The sequence below is a fragment of the Nicotiana tomentosiformis genome, chromosome 2 (genome assembly GCF_000390325.3).
Source record: "Nicotiana tomentosiformis chromosome 2, ASM39032v3, whole genome shotgun sequence".
Classification (NCBI taxonomy): domain Eukaryota; kingdom Viridiplantae; phylum Streptophyta; class Magnoliopsida; order Solanales; family Solanaceae; genus Nicotiana; species Nicotiana tomentosiformis.
This window is the reverse complement of record NC_090813.1, coordinates 155,223,326-155,240,621: the sequence shown is the minus strand read 5'-3', so window position 1 is coordinate 155,240,621 and position 17,296 is coordinate 155,223,326. Positions and strand designations below refer to the sequence as shown.

General features: G+C 34.5%; 1 protein-coding gene across 2 annotated transcripts; it reads left to right on the top strand.

The window, feature by feature from the left end:
• Positions 1-3,283: 3,283 nt before the first annotated feature.
• On the top strand, positions 3,284-13,283 carry LOC104102192 (uncharacterized). Of its 2 annotated transcripts, XR_687612.4 has the most exons (14): positions 3,284-3,529; positions 3,608-3,751; positions 4,083-4,198; positions 4,983-5,137; positions 5,498-5,586; positions 5,736-6,282; positions 7,255-7,359; positions 8,165-8,328; positions 8,428-8,507; positions 9,293-9,401; positions 11,727-11,801; positions 11,883-12,058; positions 12,565-12,693; positions 12,791-12,990. XR_687612.4 is itself a non-coding variant. In XM_009609841.4 (13 exons), exons 1-12 carry the CDS (start codon positions 3,440-3,442, stop codon positions 12,018-12,020), a joined length of 1,812 nt encoding a protein of 603 aa, XP_009608136.1. In that variant the 5' UTR covers positions 3,284-3,439; the 3' UTR covers positions 12,021-12,058; positions 12,565-13,283. The 2 variants fall into 2 exon arrangements, 1 of the variants encoding a protein (XP_009608136.1); XM_009609841.4 differs by having other exon boundaries at positions 12,565-13,283.
• The last annotated feature ends 4,013 nt before the right edge of the window (positions 13,284-17,296 follow it).

Sequence of the window (17,296 nt, the reverse complement as noted above, 5' to 3'; positions counted from 1 at the left end):
TCTACCCTAAACTCTTCGGGCAAAATCACCGGGATAACTATGTTAGCTATTCGTTTCGGCGGTACCCAGTGCATGCCTTTCGTCTTGCCTCCCTTCCTAACCTTGCTCGATCCAATAGCCCGATCCTAGCCCACTCACCTTTCTCCAAGATTGAAGTTAGAACTAGGAGTCCTAAAATCTGAATGAAAAGGAGCTTGGCATCCATGTGTTCGAGAGGTATAAAACGACCGTTGTGGCGGGATTTACCAGGTAGGTATAATTCAACGGGACCCTATCTCGTCCTGTGGTCCTGAGCAAAGGTTCCATCCTGAAAATAAAAGAGAGCCTTTACACTATAAATAATGAAAATATTTAATATCTTTATATTACTACAACTATAGCAGGGTAATATATATATATATATATATTACCCACTTTATTGCATGATTTGTACTACATAAATAAAAATATGGTGAAATTATATGACACAGTAAACTAGATATTTATTGATATAAAATACCCATGTCATAGTAAACTAGGAGTTTAATTAATAATTGCACATGTCATAATATAAACCTGAAGTTTACTGATACAGACAATTTTATCAAGCATGGCCTATTGAGCAATCTTGATTTAAGCATGATGTGCAAAATAAATGAGAATTCACATGGGTAAGTGTTGAAAAAGATTCTTCATGAATTCTCATATGTTACTTGTTCTCGCAATTATTATACAAACTAAAATTGAAATTGAATCCCTTGAATTTTAAAATTTATCAAAGGTGAATATGGGCCATTCACCTGCCATGTAAACCTTAAAAAGATGCATCTATGATGGTTACATGTGCGTTTATTATCAATCCGCAACTTGAATGCTAGGTTTTTTGCTCAATAATTTAATTTAGAGCATAATTTCCAGATTTTCTATTCAAGAAAGTTCATTTTGATAAGTTGGTTTACATCATAGTTGGTTTAGCAAAACGATTTATTGTCTGCCTTCACTTAATAGCTAAACTATTACTTATAAGAACAAAGTTATCGATATCAGTCTGATATGCGTTATATACGAAAGTATATTTCATTCTCCCCTCACAACTGGTTCAAGGTCAGGAACCAAATAATTCTATCTTATTATTATTGATATGCGATGTATATTTTGATTAATACCATAACACACAAAGATGAGTTGCCAATAGAGGTGAGCGTTCGATATTTCGGTACGGTATTTAATAATTACGGTTCGGTATTTCGGTATATCAATTGTGCATACCAAATACCGTATCAAAGTACTTCGATACGGTTCGATATTTTCTTATTTGGTTCGGTACAGTTTCGGTATAGTTTCGGTATTATACCAAAATCTTTTAAATCTCCCAAGATTATGCTATATCTAATTGCCTATTGCCTAACATATCTTATGACTTCTGCTGAGAATTCAACCACTCAAAGGAAAACTCAAAGCCATTGTTTCAAGAATAATTAGTTCGGTGACACTGTTTTGATTGCCAAATCAGAGAAGAGAAATGGAATTGATGGTGTATATTCCCCCAAAACAGTGATTCTTTAAATTCTCAAACTACTGTCCGTAAGTCTCTAAGCCTAAGGAGGTTGCTAGGCCCGCTAAGGGATTAGGAAATTAGGATTTAGGGGACTTGGGGTGTTGGACTTAGGCTTATTGGGCTGGAAAATAGAAATATAGGTGGGCTTGGACTTAAATATTTCAGTATTTCGGTATACCGAAATATCAAAAATTCAATACCGAATATTGTACCGAAATATCAAAATTTTTGTACCGAAGTATACCGAAATACCAAAAAAACCGAAACCGAAATACCAAATTAATTCGGTTCGGTTCGAAATTTGATTTTTCGGATTTTATGCCCACCCCTAGTTCCCAACGTTGAGAAAGCAAGTTAGTTTTTCTAACATGAGGGGGAGAGATGATAAACATTTGAGAAAAAGTTATGTGGAATTAATTATCATTTCTACATCTAGATCCTCTAATAAGATAATATGAACTTGAAGTTCATAAAAAGATAATTCATCTGCAATATATTGCAAAACATGCCGGACGCATTTGCTGACCCAAATAAAGTAACTATATTCTCACTGCAAATGCTCCTATTATAATAAGTCCTCAAAGGACAAAATCTATAGTACACTCAAAGCGTATAGACCAATCAGTTTCAAATAAAGTTCTTGATAAAGAAGATGAGCAAATGATCAAAATGATCATAATAAGGAGGCAAGTGATCTAGAAGATCACATGACATGATATTTCATAAAATCTCAAGAGAGGTTCATGTACCTGAAAATATAAATGAAGAGATCTCTATGTGATGTCTTTATGAAAAAAATAGAGGTTGGAACCTATATAAAATATTCGTCGACGACATCTATGATAACGCTAAGTATAGATGAAGATCTTAAATCTATCGGCTACAGACACAAAATATTGGCCAAATGGAAGAGACACAATTCGAATAGAATTGGTTTCATATGAAAGACATGCAGTTTTGGCTATGTAGTTCAAATACTTGAAAGTATAAAGTCAATGGTATGCGCAATCACCTTTATCTATTTTATATGTCTAGCATGACATAAAAACTTGATATGCATCTAAAGTCTATTTATATAGCTTATATGACTTGACTTATATGACAATTTACGAAGGATTTAAATTGCTTAAAGTATATAAAATTCTTGGTCATGAAATACTACACGCTAAGTGCAATTTGTGCACATTTGTATCTTGCTAGTTATAAGCATGATAATGCGATAGCGAGAAATTTTTACCCCTATGAAGATGTTGAAAAGGCCATCCCACGATATTACATATCTATAAGGAATGATGATTTCAAGGTGAAACAAATTTGTTCAAGTTAATATGACTGATTTGTTTATCAAATCTCTACCAACGATCTTTTGAAGATGGTGCACAAGATTGGAATGCGAAGACTCAAAGATGTGAATTGATGCTCTCATCAGGGGAGTTAATACGCGTTGTACTCTTTTTCCCTTACAAGATTTTGTCCCACTGAGTTTTATTTTAGTTAACGTTTTAACGAGACACATTATTTGTTGAATAGACATTCAAGGGGAGTGTAATAAAATTCTATTTAAAGTGAATGTATATATTTTAGAGATTTTAGAGTTTGTTACTTTGTGGCTAAGTCACTTTTTCGTTATAAATAAAGAAATTTTATTCCATTATAAATGACCCCAAATCAATAACAATTCTATCTCTTTTTGTGCAATATTGTTCTCCGTTTATTATTTCATAACAAATTTAAAATATTTTATCAGTAATTGTATAAATATAAATTACATATATTCCTCTAATCACCGTCCGTCCTTGGCAAAAGCTTCACTTGCCTTACCCTAGAGCCGCCCTTGGTCACCGACCGTCCAGCAGCTGGAGTTTGTACCCTAAGTTTCGTTTCAGATCATCCCTTTCAGCAATGGGCACAACAAATATAAGGGACATTTTGACTTGTTTGAGTCCCTCTCTGGACTTCTTTGCTATCAGTTCTGGTGATGGCCGTATCAAGGTATACTCCTCTAATCATGTTAAAGCAAATTTTACATTTTATTGGAATTTTATTTCACTGTATACCATTTACTTTCAGATATGGGATACAGTGAAGGGTCAGGTACAAACGGAGTTTGCAGATATTGTGTCAACTGAGACAACAGCAAGCTTGTTTACTAAGCCAGGAGGTCATCTTTCTATGGATTATACTTGCATGAAGTGGTTATCATGTGACAGAAAGGTGAAATTCCCTGACTGAGAAAAGAAAATGTATTACTCCCTCCATTCCAATTTAGTTTGACTCGCCACGGATTTGGAAAAATAAATACTTTTAAAATTTTTGGTCTTAAAAGCTTAATGGTAAAGGCTTTTAATTTGTGTGGCTATAATAGCTTCTAATTTAGGATAAAATAAAAAGTTTAAAGTTAAATTGTTTACAAATATAGAAATATGTCACTGACTAATGAAGAAAGCGTGTCACATAAATTGTCACATAAATTGGAACGGAGGGAGTATTTAGTTCTACTCTAACTTCAACTCCTTTAATGAGAGCTATTTTACTTGTTGCTCAGAAAAAAAGGAAGCTTGGAACTTCATTATTGGTTTTAGGTACAGGCAGTGGTGATGTTTTGGCTCTAGATGTATCTGCAGGTCATCTCAAATGGAGATTTACTGATTGCCATCCTGGGTGAGTTCTTTGCGTAACTCATAACTAATATTATCTTGACTTGCAGAAAGAATGGTAAATAGCTTTCTTTTATGTGTTCTTCTGCATACTATGTGTTGGACATAGGATCGCTTCAATTCGAGGTGTAGGGCACATTATGAAGAAAAGGTAGAATAGCTTTTAGATTGCAATTTGGCAAGTATAAATATAGAGGCTCAGAATTTGATGTCTGGCACATATGTCCAACTTTGAAGAAGGGAGATTTTAGATGAATTTTTGTTTGTTCTTGCTATTTTCTGATGAAAATATTTTTTTTGCCATGTTTTACTCTTGTTTTTTCCGGTTGTCATTAGTTGCTCCGTGCTTTTGTATCCTAAATTTGTAAAAGTAAAGCGAAACTCTTTTCGGTAAAAGTTACTCTCAGAAGTAGTAATGACCTGTAGATCATGCCACTTGCAGTGGTGGAGCCACCTTAGGTTAAGGAGTTGACACCCCTTCACCGGAAAATTACACTATGTAGCTAGGTCAAAACATTATTTTATGTATATATACTATATATTGAATCCCCTTAACTTCTTTGTGTATTTACCTTTTTATATTTTTACACCCCTAAGTGAAATTCCTGCCTCCGCCTGGCCACTTGTACTATCTCCATCTTGAAGCTTGTCTCTGCTCTTCTTACATTTATCATCAGTTCACAAAGGTGCATTGTTTTATATTTACGTATGGAATTTTTATTATATAGTAAGATTATGATATGACATATCTCCCCTGCTTTTATTGAAACTCGTGTGTCAATGAGCAGCGGTGTCAATGCCATCTCATTCCCTTCACATGGTTCATTCATTTACACGGCTGGTGCTGATGGACTGGTTTGCAAAATTGACTCCATGTCGGGGAACTTACTGCATAAGTTTAAAGCTTCCACTAAAGCAATATCATCTTTATCCGTTTCGTCAGGTTTGTATCTGTAAATGTTCATTGTCTTTGATGATGGCTATATTTTAATTATCCCGGTTTTAGTCAATCTGGATGAGTTGCTGAATGAGTGGCATCTTTTACCCCTTGTCGTTTTTTAAATGAAAAATGGAGTACTCGCAACAATGATACAAGATTCCCTGAGCTAAGAGTTATCGAGATTCTTCTTGTGTCATATTTAGATCACTCTATGTTCTGGATACATGTCATTGCTCCATTTGTGTCCTCCTTCCCCCCTATCTCGTGTTAGCATTCCTGTAGTCGTTTTCTTGTATCAGCCAACATTCTATGCTTAATTTGGTTATGCTGATATTGGTTCCTCTTTTGGCTTTCTGTCACCAGATGGGAAAATGTTAGCAACAGCAACTTCTCAGTTGAAAATTTTCAATTGCTTGGATGACAAAAAGCTCCAGAAGTTTTCAGGCCACCCTGTCAGTGTTATGCATATTTCATTTTATTTTTTATATGCTTCCCTTTTGATGCATTTGCATCGTGATTAAGTGAAGTTAATACAGAATGCAGAATACTTCTGTTACCATCCTTGTGAGTCACCTTATTTCTTTTCTCCTTTTTATATTAGGGGGCTGTTCGGCGTATGGTTTTCTCTGAAGATGGGAGACATGTTCTTTCTTCTGCTGTTGGTGACCGACACGTAGCAGTTTGGAAGTTAGATGGTAGCAAAAAGAAATCGGTGTGCTGCTTGCTTCCAATGGATCACCCTGCTGTCTTTTTGGATAGTTACTGCATTAAATCTGGAGTTGAAAATGATGCAAGTTTAGGTGTTTTGGCCATTTCAGAAATTGGTGTTTGCTACTTTTGGCATGGAAAGAGTTTTGAGGAATTGCACAATTTGAAGCCCACAAAAATATGCGCATCTTTAGATGAGGAAATTCTGAAGAAACATAAAGAAGCCGTGCATAGTATTTTTTCGGCAAAATTGCAATCTATTGGCACATCTGGTTCCGGTCATATGTTTGTTGCATATGGCTTGTTAATAAAACCATCATTTGAAAAAGTTATGGTGCAGCCTGGGGCGGATATGAGATTAAAAAGTTCACTTGACGGGATCCTTCTACCCTTCAGTCAATCCCGCAAATCTAAACAAGCATCTAACACTCAGAGTCAGGGTAACACTCTCTCCTCCTCCTTTTGCACTTGCCTCCCCTGTCTTATCTAATTTCTATGTCAAAACATAAAATTGTTGAACCCCGTATTTGATAATCAAATTGCCGGGTTAAATAGGTATGGATTGCTATTGACAGATTTGGTATGGCGATGCAAATATTTCTGGAATCTTCCTTTATATCAGCAAATTTGCTATTCCCTCCCAAATTTTAATGCATTTTCATTTCTTTCCACGTGGCTAATTTCTACATGTTCCTCCCTACATTAACTTATTCTCCAGATTGTTAGAGAATTTCGACCTCCTAATCTATGGCCCAGTAGGTGGAAGAGCCCAATGTATCCTTGTGAATCCTCTGTTTAAATTTTATTATTTGAAAATTTCTAGGATGAAAGTAGGTCCAATCCAGCACCACGTTCTTGTTTCTAGCCCCTTTTTGTATTCTCAGCGCCCATCTAATACAATCTTATGCCTTATTAATCACAAAAGAAAAATTGTCCAAAGGCTTGAGATGACAGTCGTCCTGTGCCATTATGTACTTTTAATATCTTTCCTCCTCCTTTGTGTAATCCTTAAGCTGCAAGTTGTGTATGATTTTGGCGTTCATTTAATATGCATAAGTATGAGGTGATGCATGAGATGTTTCAGCATAATTTTCCTGAGAGAGAGGGCATTCGTTTAATATGCATAAGTATGAGGTGATGTTTGAGATGTTTCAGCATAATTTTCCTGAGACAGTTATGGAGTTACGCTGATAAATGGTAATTGCGATACGTTTACCTTTTCGACCATCTATTTCTTCAGGATGGAAGGAAAAAGTGCTATTTGTTTTCACTTTTAAAGGTTAAGAATCACAATGATTTGAGACAACCCTTTTTCCTGTTTCATGGTCTGTACCATCATTAAATGCGATGATCAATTTGCATGTTTGATACACGTCTGTCCTAACATCTTTTTTTTTTGTTGCATTGAACAGTTACCGCTCTCGATTGTGCAAATGCAGAGGGTGCCTTACTTCCTTTGCCTAAGATTCTTGATCAGGTTGGTGTCGAGCATGGAATTAAGCCCACAGTGAGCAAAGGTATCACCTAACATTGCACCAATTTTTGTGATATCTTGGTTTTTTTGGCACACTTTTTGTGTGTGTGTGTGTATTTCGAACTTGTTGTGGTTGCACATCTTGATTTCAAGGCACATTGCCATTCCCTAAGAGGAAGAATCTTATAGATTGGAACTGCTGATAAAACTGGTTACTCCGTGCCAGAATTGTTCCTAGGTTGAAGTAAACAGCACTCATTTGAGATTCTCTGCTGCTCTCAAATCCCTGCTTTATTCGGTTTAATCGTCATATTGAGACTTGTGATCCATGATCTGACTAGTGCTTTTGCACTGAATATTTAATTTGTCATCTCAAATGTGCGAGAGGAACTTGTTCACTTTTCATCAGTGCTTTACTACTACTTCCGTTTCAATTTGTTTGTCTTAGTTTGACTTGGCACAAAGTTTAATAAAGAGGAAAACTTTGAAACTTGTGGTCTTAAATATGCCATAACATTTTGGCTATAAAACTTTTGACACTTGTGGTCTTAAACAAGCCATAACATTTGTGTGGCTATAGAAGCTTCCCATTAAGGAAATATAGGAATGTGCCAATCTTTTTGAAACAGAGGGAGTACTAGTGAAGTATGTGACCTCAGATGAGATTTTGTTTGAAGAACTCTGAAGTTTTCGTCGCCAACTATAGTTCTCATCCCGAGTTTTATGGACTGTTAGAATATTGTCTCAATTAACTTTTTTATGTTTATCCTTTTGTCTCGAGAATAAATTAAATATGTTACCTAAATGTTTACTACTTAACGTGGAAGCTTTTGCTTTACTATTTACAGATGTCATTGGTAAACAAGGTGAAGATGAGGTGACAATTTGCATGGAGGACCAGTTAAGATCCATAGGTATAATTAGCAGTGACTATGATCTCTCGCCTAGCTCAATTCTTGATCCTAAGATTTTGAAAGGAATAAGTGTTGATGCTAGTATGCCACCGAAGAAGGTCTGTATCTCTTGGAATACTGAGGATACTTTTGGGTCTGATTTCCTCACTTTTTATGTTACCATACCTTCAATAATTTGTTTTAACTGTATAACGCAGATGAAATCAGCTGTTTTATCTTTGGAATCGCCTGATGCTTACAACTTATTGAATGCCTTGGTGGCTGCATGGCAGTCCAGGTGGGCTCTTCAAATCCTTGAAGGAGATTGCACGTATCAACTCCATATTGTACCTCAAGAGTGGAGATGCACTGCATCCTCCCACTTAAGGGGAAAAAAGAAATGCACTACAAAAATTGGTACTCTATTTTGAGTTAAGTCCCTAAAATAATGGCCTGGTTCAGTTCTTGGATGTGAAAGCTAATTCCACAGATTGTTCTTGGACATTAGTCATTTGAATTTTTGAGATTAAATTGAAAGATCTTGAAACTACTTGAAAATACTACCAACAAATAACCCCAGGGCTTTGATCTAGTGGTAAGCGGGCAACATGTGATGTGTAGGTTAGGCACACCTCACGTGTTCGAACCCGGCGCTGATAAAAGCCAGGTGTTTTAGTGAAAATGGGCAGAGGGAGCTTGGTAAAGTGAAGAAGGGTAAGGGCAGGCCCATTATTCACTGACTTTCGACAGCACCTGCCCTCTGGGGATTTCTCGATTAGGTTAGGATTTGGGAATTCATATTGGAAAAATTTCATCCTCCTGAAACTCTCTAAAATAGCTAATTTTTTTTGTATCAACATCATTAAACATATTGTCGCAGAATTAATCATTGGCCCCAATTCGAGATACATTTGGAAATTCATATCAGAATTTGCCCTCCTTTAACTCTCAAATAGGCTAGTTATTGCTTTATTTGGCAGAACGAATCATTGCACCAGTTGGAGAAACCTTTTAGTTGATAGCTAAATCTTTATGCATATCATAAGTCTTTTTTTCGTTTTGCATGTATTTTCTTTTTTGTAGATCAAGCATGGGAAGACATGTTCTTCCATGGATATACTGTATATTGGTGAACCACAATGAATTTGTTACATCGCAGGAACCACCGACTCTTCTGGATTCTTTGAACAAGGTAGGATATGCTGCCACTATACTACTGTTGCTTGGCAATTATGGGATTACTTTGGGAGTGCCAAGTTATTGATGGTTTCGTGTTTTCTATAATCTTGTTTCTGATTGATCTTTTTGATTAGTTACATGTATGTTTATGCACTCTTTTTCTGATTGATCTTTTTGATAAATTACTTCCTTTTGTTTTCTCAACTTAATGTGATGAGTGTTATTCTGTTACATATCGAAGGGACACAGTTTTCCAGATGGTATGTTATGGAGGAGGAAGGTTTCACAGCTATGCTAAGTTACGAAAAAAGTCTGTCAAGGAAAAAGCTAATAACTAATCTTTCATCGGGATGCCGATGACCGTTCCATGCCAAAAATTGTAGTGTCACACACATTTATACGAAGAATATTGGTTATTGTGTGTGTAGAGGAGGTTGCTTATGATCATGGCTGTAGTAAAAATTGTGATGATGTGATCATGGTGTTCCTCATATATGTTACATGATTTGAGATGAGTGTTGGATTGATGTATAGATGAGGAACAACATGATCCTGGTCACCAGGGTTTTACAAGTGTGTGACATATTGATCAATGAAGTGGGTGCAAACCTTGGTGACCAGGTTCAAATTGAGATAAAGACTTGAGATAATATTTGTCGATAGCTTTGGTTTCAAAAATTTGAAATGATATTTGGAGATTATTTCAAATAAGTATTTGTTCATTAAACTGGCTCATTATTTCAACTTCAAACTTGAAAGATGGAACTTGTAAGTTTGAAAAACAGGCTTTAGGATTTTTTTCAAGTTTTCACCCACATAACTTCAATTTGTGCTTTCATGTCCAAACAACTTCAATTCCCAAATACCCTTTTCAACTTAATTTCAAATATAACTTTTTTTCAAATATCGATCAATTCATGTCCAAACGCCTACTTAGGTAATTTCTTTCGATTTGCGGAAGACTGGGTGGGTAAAGTTACTCGCCAATACCTGTACTGGTTGCAGCTAACTTGTGGTATAGTGAGTCCACAAGCTGGCCTAGATATCACTATTATTTTAAGAAAAAGGAAATGCTCACACCCATGTTACCTGTCTGTAAACAAAGAATCCATGTAATACACTGCCTTATGGAGCGCCATTTTTTCTTGATACTGCATTTATTTTAGTACGGCAAAACCTGCATATTTGTGCAAGGAACCATATTCCCTCCATTGATTAACGGAGAAAGTGCCTTTTGTAAATTGATTATTTTACCTATATTTTGTAACCGAAGTTGAAGACTCATCCTTGCGTTTTTTTTTTAATAAGTAATTGGAGAGTAGTATTATATCAGAAAAACCAGCATGGAGAAAGTGCTGGTTGGCATGTACAATCCAATTACAAGCTGTGCAGATTACTAATAGAATGTATCATAGCGTCTACGTCATTAACATTGATTCTAGCCATGTTACACCAAAAAAGGAGCAAAGAGATTCATGCTTAAGGCTAACTATGTTCCTCTTTGTCTTCAAAAATCTTGCAAGCATCTTAAAAAGCTCCCTCCTTTCTCCACAGGGGTGGTTAGTGGGGACATCTGAAGTGTAATGTAGTGGCCCTTGAGTAGCTAAGCTGGGAACTCATTGGGTGGGCAGTGACATTTGTCCTTCCAAACTTGTCAAGTTTGCTACAGAATTCGCTTTGTACAAGACTACAAGAAGATTAGTAGTCATGAAAGCTTATTGAAGTTTGATCACCGAACAAGATTGAAAATGACCAAAAAATCAAAGGGAAATGGAAGTCATTTTACAATATTACATCATTTGGTGGATAGCTTAATCCGAAATTAGTTGGGGTTGACTACATAAATAATCCATTCCACTTCATTTGGACCTGTTATATTCATTAGTTTGGTAACTGAAGTCAATATCTAATTAAAATCAGTTTTAACATATCTTGAGGTTCATTCAATTTCCTATTCGGCTTTAAGTTTTTTAAATTCCTCTGATGAAGTACTGGCACTAATGTCTGTGAGTACTGAGTAGGCATGTTCATTTCTATGGAGCCACATTGCCACAATAAATAGAGTGCTAACTCCCACCAACATGATATTATGCTTTATAAATGTCACATTTTTTTGGTCGCTTCCCCAAGAATTGGATCTCCAACTGAGCTCTGGCTTCTGGAACAACGGGCCAGATCAACCCCTGTTTTCCAACTATTTTGAAGAATTTGTTACCATAATTAGTTGTCTCTTGGTAGTTGAAGATTTTCTTATTTGTTCATGATGACAAAACCTCACTATTGTTAGACTGAAAAACTTTGAAAGGTATTAAGTACTTCATCGTTTGTGTTTCTTAAGCTTACCAGGTCAAAGGTGGCAGCCCTGAGCTGTTTATTGCAGTTATCTGGCCGTTTGCAGCTCGTAATGGCACAGGTTGGTTACTTAAATAGTAAAAGAAATTTGGCAGTCCAGTACATGTTCTCACACGAACCCTTCTCTGTTCTTACTTTTCAGATCGAGAAGGCTGATAATAGGAAAAGCCCCGCACTAACACTCGAGGGGCGGATGGATGAAAGTGAGGATGATGAGGTAGATGAAGTTATGTATGGCATAGATGAAGAATCTCAAACAAGCAGTGACGGAGATGACTAGGAGTATGACCATCTTTATTGCTGAGCACTTGCATAAGGGTTTTCTTCTCTCTCTCTCTCTCTCTCTCTCTCTCTCTCTCTCTCACACACACACACACACACACACACACACACACACACACACAATGTTTTTTAGATTCTGTTTGATCTTTCTGCTTATGCTTGACTGTAGTCACCAAGTGAAATTGGCATTTTATATTGGCCTCACATTTGAAACTGAAAATAAGCCAGATTTGAGATTTGCATTTGTGATATGCTGACTAGATACGAGATCTCTGATTAACATATATGCAAGATCTGCCTAAGGAACAATATACAGGGTAAGAAATTATAGATTCAAACATATAAATAAAAAAAGGAAGAAGAAAATAAAGATTCAAAAGTAAACATTCTCTCTAAATTTTGGACTTGGGATCTTTCCGTATGTGCTTGAGGGACTTTCCGTTTAATCTGTTTTCAACATATCAATTGCAAACCAGTTAGAACCATCAAGTTTTATATGTTTCTTTAAAATACTAGGTGCTCATAGATACTGAATCTTACAGGGTTTTATATTGCTGACCGTGTTTTGCCACCATTCTTGTGCCAATGAAATATCGGTCTGGGACCTTTTAGTAGCTTTGTGGCGCTAACAGAATGGATTTAATATGACGCTCTGAATCAAGTCGCTACAGGTAGGCTGTTGCTGTCTCAAAGGTTCCTCTTTCCTCAGCTGAAATTGTTTGGTTGTGACTGGTTAACAACTCTTGAGGGGGTGAATCTGTGTTCTAGCGTTTCACTGGAAGTATTGCTGATGGTGAAGTGTGTACCTTATTCTGTGCGACTTGCTTAGTAGCATGCAAGGGAATCCATCTTCCGTTTTCACTGGCTTAGTAGCATGCAAGGAAATCCATCTTCCGTTTTCAAGACATTTCTGAGTCAAAGACATGTAAGATTTTGCTCGGTTATTGAAGAATTTAAGATCTTGTCAATATTGTCCTATATTTTGAATTTGAACCACTACCTAATATGAAAGAATGCCTGCTCGTAATGAAATACTTGTCATGGTGTCTCTACCGAGTCCTTTGGCTAGGGCAACTCAATCAATATGCAGTCGTAAGAATGTTTTTAAATGCATATGTAGTCATCATCGGTGTTTTCACATTTATGTGAATTTGGATGTTCGTTAATTTGAGATATCTTGTGATTAACAATTTTGTGAGGAATTCTAGCTACTTCATCTTTATCATAATAGCGAGTGAATGTTACTCGTGCTTTTGTTGGTCTTTTCGAGTACACAGGATTCATTCATATTAAATCTCAGTTGTCCAGGTGTGGCTGGCTGGTTTTTGTATCTACGTTTCAATTACAAATTAGTTGTGCGAAGGACGTACAGATCTCTTATCAAACCAGAAAAGACTCCCGGTATCCAATAGACCTTGGGGCAAAGGTCCAAATATGCCTTTGTACTATACGAAATTGAGCACATTTGTCCTTCGTTAATACTTTAGCTTAAATATGCCCTTATCGTCATATAGTTGGTCCATATAAGCCTTAGAGTTATACAGTTGGCCCATATATGCCCTTTTCGAAACGGAATTCACCCAAACTAATTAGCTCTTTTGTTAATTGTATTAAAGTGTATTACTAACACTATTTTCTTTTATTAGTATTTTTTTTCCTTTTACCTTTCACTTTTCTTTCTTTTTTCTTTTTTTCTTTTTTTTCCTCTTTTTCTTTCACCCTTATCCGTTTCCTCCATTACTAATGTCCTCTCTATCTTCGTCACCAATTTCACTTGACAAAACTCATGAATTTCAATTACTAAGAAAATTCTCCCATAAGATAATCAAGTTCTAATTTCACTGGCCCTCTAAATAAATGAAATTAAATTGTTCCAAAAATTATGGTTTAAACTTTAAAATAATATAAACATCTCAACCTTCAACAATATTCAAAAGACCAAAATATTTAAATTGTTTCCAGAAAGATAATTTAATGATTAAAAGCTTAGAGTTCAAGTTGTAGTGTTATAAATTTGAGTTGTTAGTCTTTTTTCATCTTTTTTTAGCTGGACATTTTTTATTTTTTTATTAACTATGTAAATTAGGGGTGTTCATGGAACGAGTTGGTTCAGTTTTTTTCAAAACCAAATCAATTATATCAGTTTGGATTGTTCGGTTTTGTTGGAATTTTCGGATTTTTTGTTACATAAATATTATTTCAATCTTACTTTTAAATTTTTTAGAACTAAATATATGTTCAGTAAAAATTAAAAAATTGACAAACATATGATCTATAAAAATATTCTTAGTAATTGGAATTCATGAGTTTTGTCAAGTGAAATTGGTGACGAAAATGGAGAAGACATCAGTAATGGAGGAAATCGGATAAGGGAGAAAGAAAAAGGAAAAAAAAAGAGAAGAAAAGAAAAAAGAAAAAAGAAAAAAGAAAAAAGAAAAAAGAAAGGTAAAGAAAAAAAGTACTAATAAAAAGGAAATAGTGTTTGTAATACACTTTAATACAATTAACGAAAGAGCTAATTAGTTTGGGTGGATTCCGTTTCGAAAAGAGCATATATGGCCAACTGTGTAACTCTAAGGGCATATATGGACCAACTATGTGACGGTAAGGGCATATTTGAGCTAAAGTATTAACGAAGGGCAAATGTGCTCAATTTCGTATAGTACAAGGGCATATTTGGACCTTTTTCGTAGATCTTATGTAAGTAATGACTAAGGGTGTGTTTGGTAACGAAAAAAAAATATTTTCCTGAAAAATAAGTAGTTTTATCACTTAATTTTTTCATGTTTGGTTGGTGGGTGAAATTTTTTTCCCGAAAAATATTCTCTAGTATTTGGTTAGTGAGTAGAAAATATTATTCTTTTTTTAAAAATATATAATTTACGCAAACAATATAGGGTAGGGCGGGGGGAGGCAGGGTTGGGATGGTGGCTGGGATGGGGGATGGGGGAAGGGGTAGAGGGTAGAGTTGGGGGGGGGGGTGAGGGGTGAGGAATGATGTTTGAGGGGAGGGGGAGGGGGAGGGAGGGGGGGGGGAGGAGGAGGAGATAAGGTGTGGAAGGTTGAAAAAGAGTTTTGGAAGTTTTATAGCATTGCCCATAAAAATCAAACTAATTACCCTTATCTATCCATTACCTTTTTTACCCATTAAACTAATCACTCTTCCTAACCATTGTAGCTTTTGTGTGTAATTACCTCTTTTTCTCGTTTATTCTCTATGTTTTACTTTTTTTCTCCTTTTTTTCCATTTATATTATTGTTTTACCATAATCTGATTTCATACTCAATTTTGGCTCATTTCTTTTTATTTTTTCTCTTTTTTCTTTCCTTTTGTTCATTTTCTTTATTGTTTTTATTTCTTTTCTAATTTCATTTAACTTCTTTTTTTATTTATTTTTTTCTCCATAATCTAATTTTATTCACTTTCTTTTGCTCTATTTCTTTATTCTTCTTTTTTATACGATAATAAAAGATAACTGATATAGTAAATATTCGTTCACCTTTTTTAATATGAAAAATATATTGTATTTTTTTTCTCATTTTTTTTCTTCTCTAAATTTGTTATTCGAACAACTTATACATTATAGCCGTTTTCTCTTCTCTTTTTCTTTTCTTTCATTTTTTTTCTAATTTTGTAGTTTTATTTATTATTAATACATATTATTTTCAAATCATTTTTTTCCTTATTTCCTGTTTTTTCCATAATCTAATTTTGCACACCTTTTTTGCTTCTTTATTTTTATTTTTATATTTTTCTCTCTTTATTTTTTCACTATATTAAAAAAATAATTGATATAGTATTTTTTATATATTAATTATTAGAAAATAACTTATTTTGGCATATAGTATACCAAAAAAGTAATATTAGTAGCAGTTTAATTATATTATTGTAGTATATTATGATATCCATATGGTATATATTATATATTGACCAGGAACATAGAAGGCTGGTTCAATTCCTTAACAAAAAAAAAACTCATCAGTCTTCTATAATACCCATATGGTATATATCATATGTTAATACGGTATCGTAGAGGTGTGGTTCATTCCTTATAGAAACACACTCAATCCTCTATGATACTCACATGGTATAATATCATATATTAATAGGGTATCATAGAGGTCTGGTTCATTCCTTCTAGAAAAATACACAATCCTCTATGATATCAACGTAGTATATATATATCATATACAGACAGGGTATCATAGATGACGTTCACATATTAGTGTCTAACATTATTATAAAATATGTTGCACAGTAGTATATAAATATACCAAATAAGCATATTACTACTTTATGTCTATTTCTACATCTACTTCTAATATAGTGAATAACATCTTCATGGAATTCCATCAAACACATCTTTTAAGAAAAAGAATTGTCCAAAGCATGAGAACTTTGTTAAAATATTTAAAAAGGATCCAGTTAAAATTTTAAAAAATTAAAAATGAACCAATTATAATATTATATTATTGCAATTAACTATATACTATTGAATTATATATTATATACCAAAATAGCATTCAATATATCAAAATGATATCTTATGTTCTTCATTCAATATTATACTGTTACATTAAAATAGTACTCCCTCCGTTTCAAATTAGATGATATACTTTCCTTTTTAGTCTGTTCCAAAATAAATGACACATTTCTACATTTGGAAATAATTTAACTTTAAACTCTTCATTTTACCTATTTTACCCTTAATGAGAAGCTTTTATAACCACAAAAATGTCATGACCCCACAAAGCTTTTACCCCTTAAGTTTTTAAGACCACAAAGTTCAAAAGTTTTTTTTTTCTTAAACTCCGTGCCGAGTCAAACTACCTCATCTAAATTGAAACAGAGAGAGTATACTATTATGGTATATTGTATACCATTACAACATAATATTGCAGTATATTACAATATACCGTTACAATATATTGTATGCTATAACAGTAAATTGTTGCAGTATAAATATATACTCCTACAATATACTGTATACCGTTACAGTATACTATTAGGTAACTGTGTTCTTCTTCGATTATTATAATATACCGTTGCAGTATAATATATACTATAACAGTATACTATTGCAGTATAGCTATATACTCATACAATATATTGTATACCATAGCGGTATATTGTCGGGTAACTATGTTCTTCGATTTTCAGCTGAAAATTTGATCTTAGTCACCTCAAATCAGCTCCAAATACGATCAAACTTCACTATGAACTTCCAGAAGGTACTATAAGCAATATTTAATAATACTGCAACGACCTGGCCG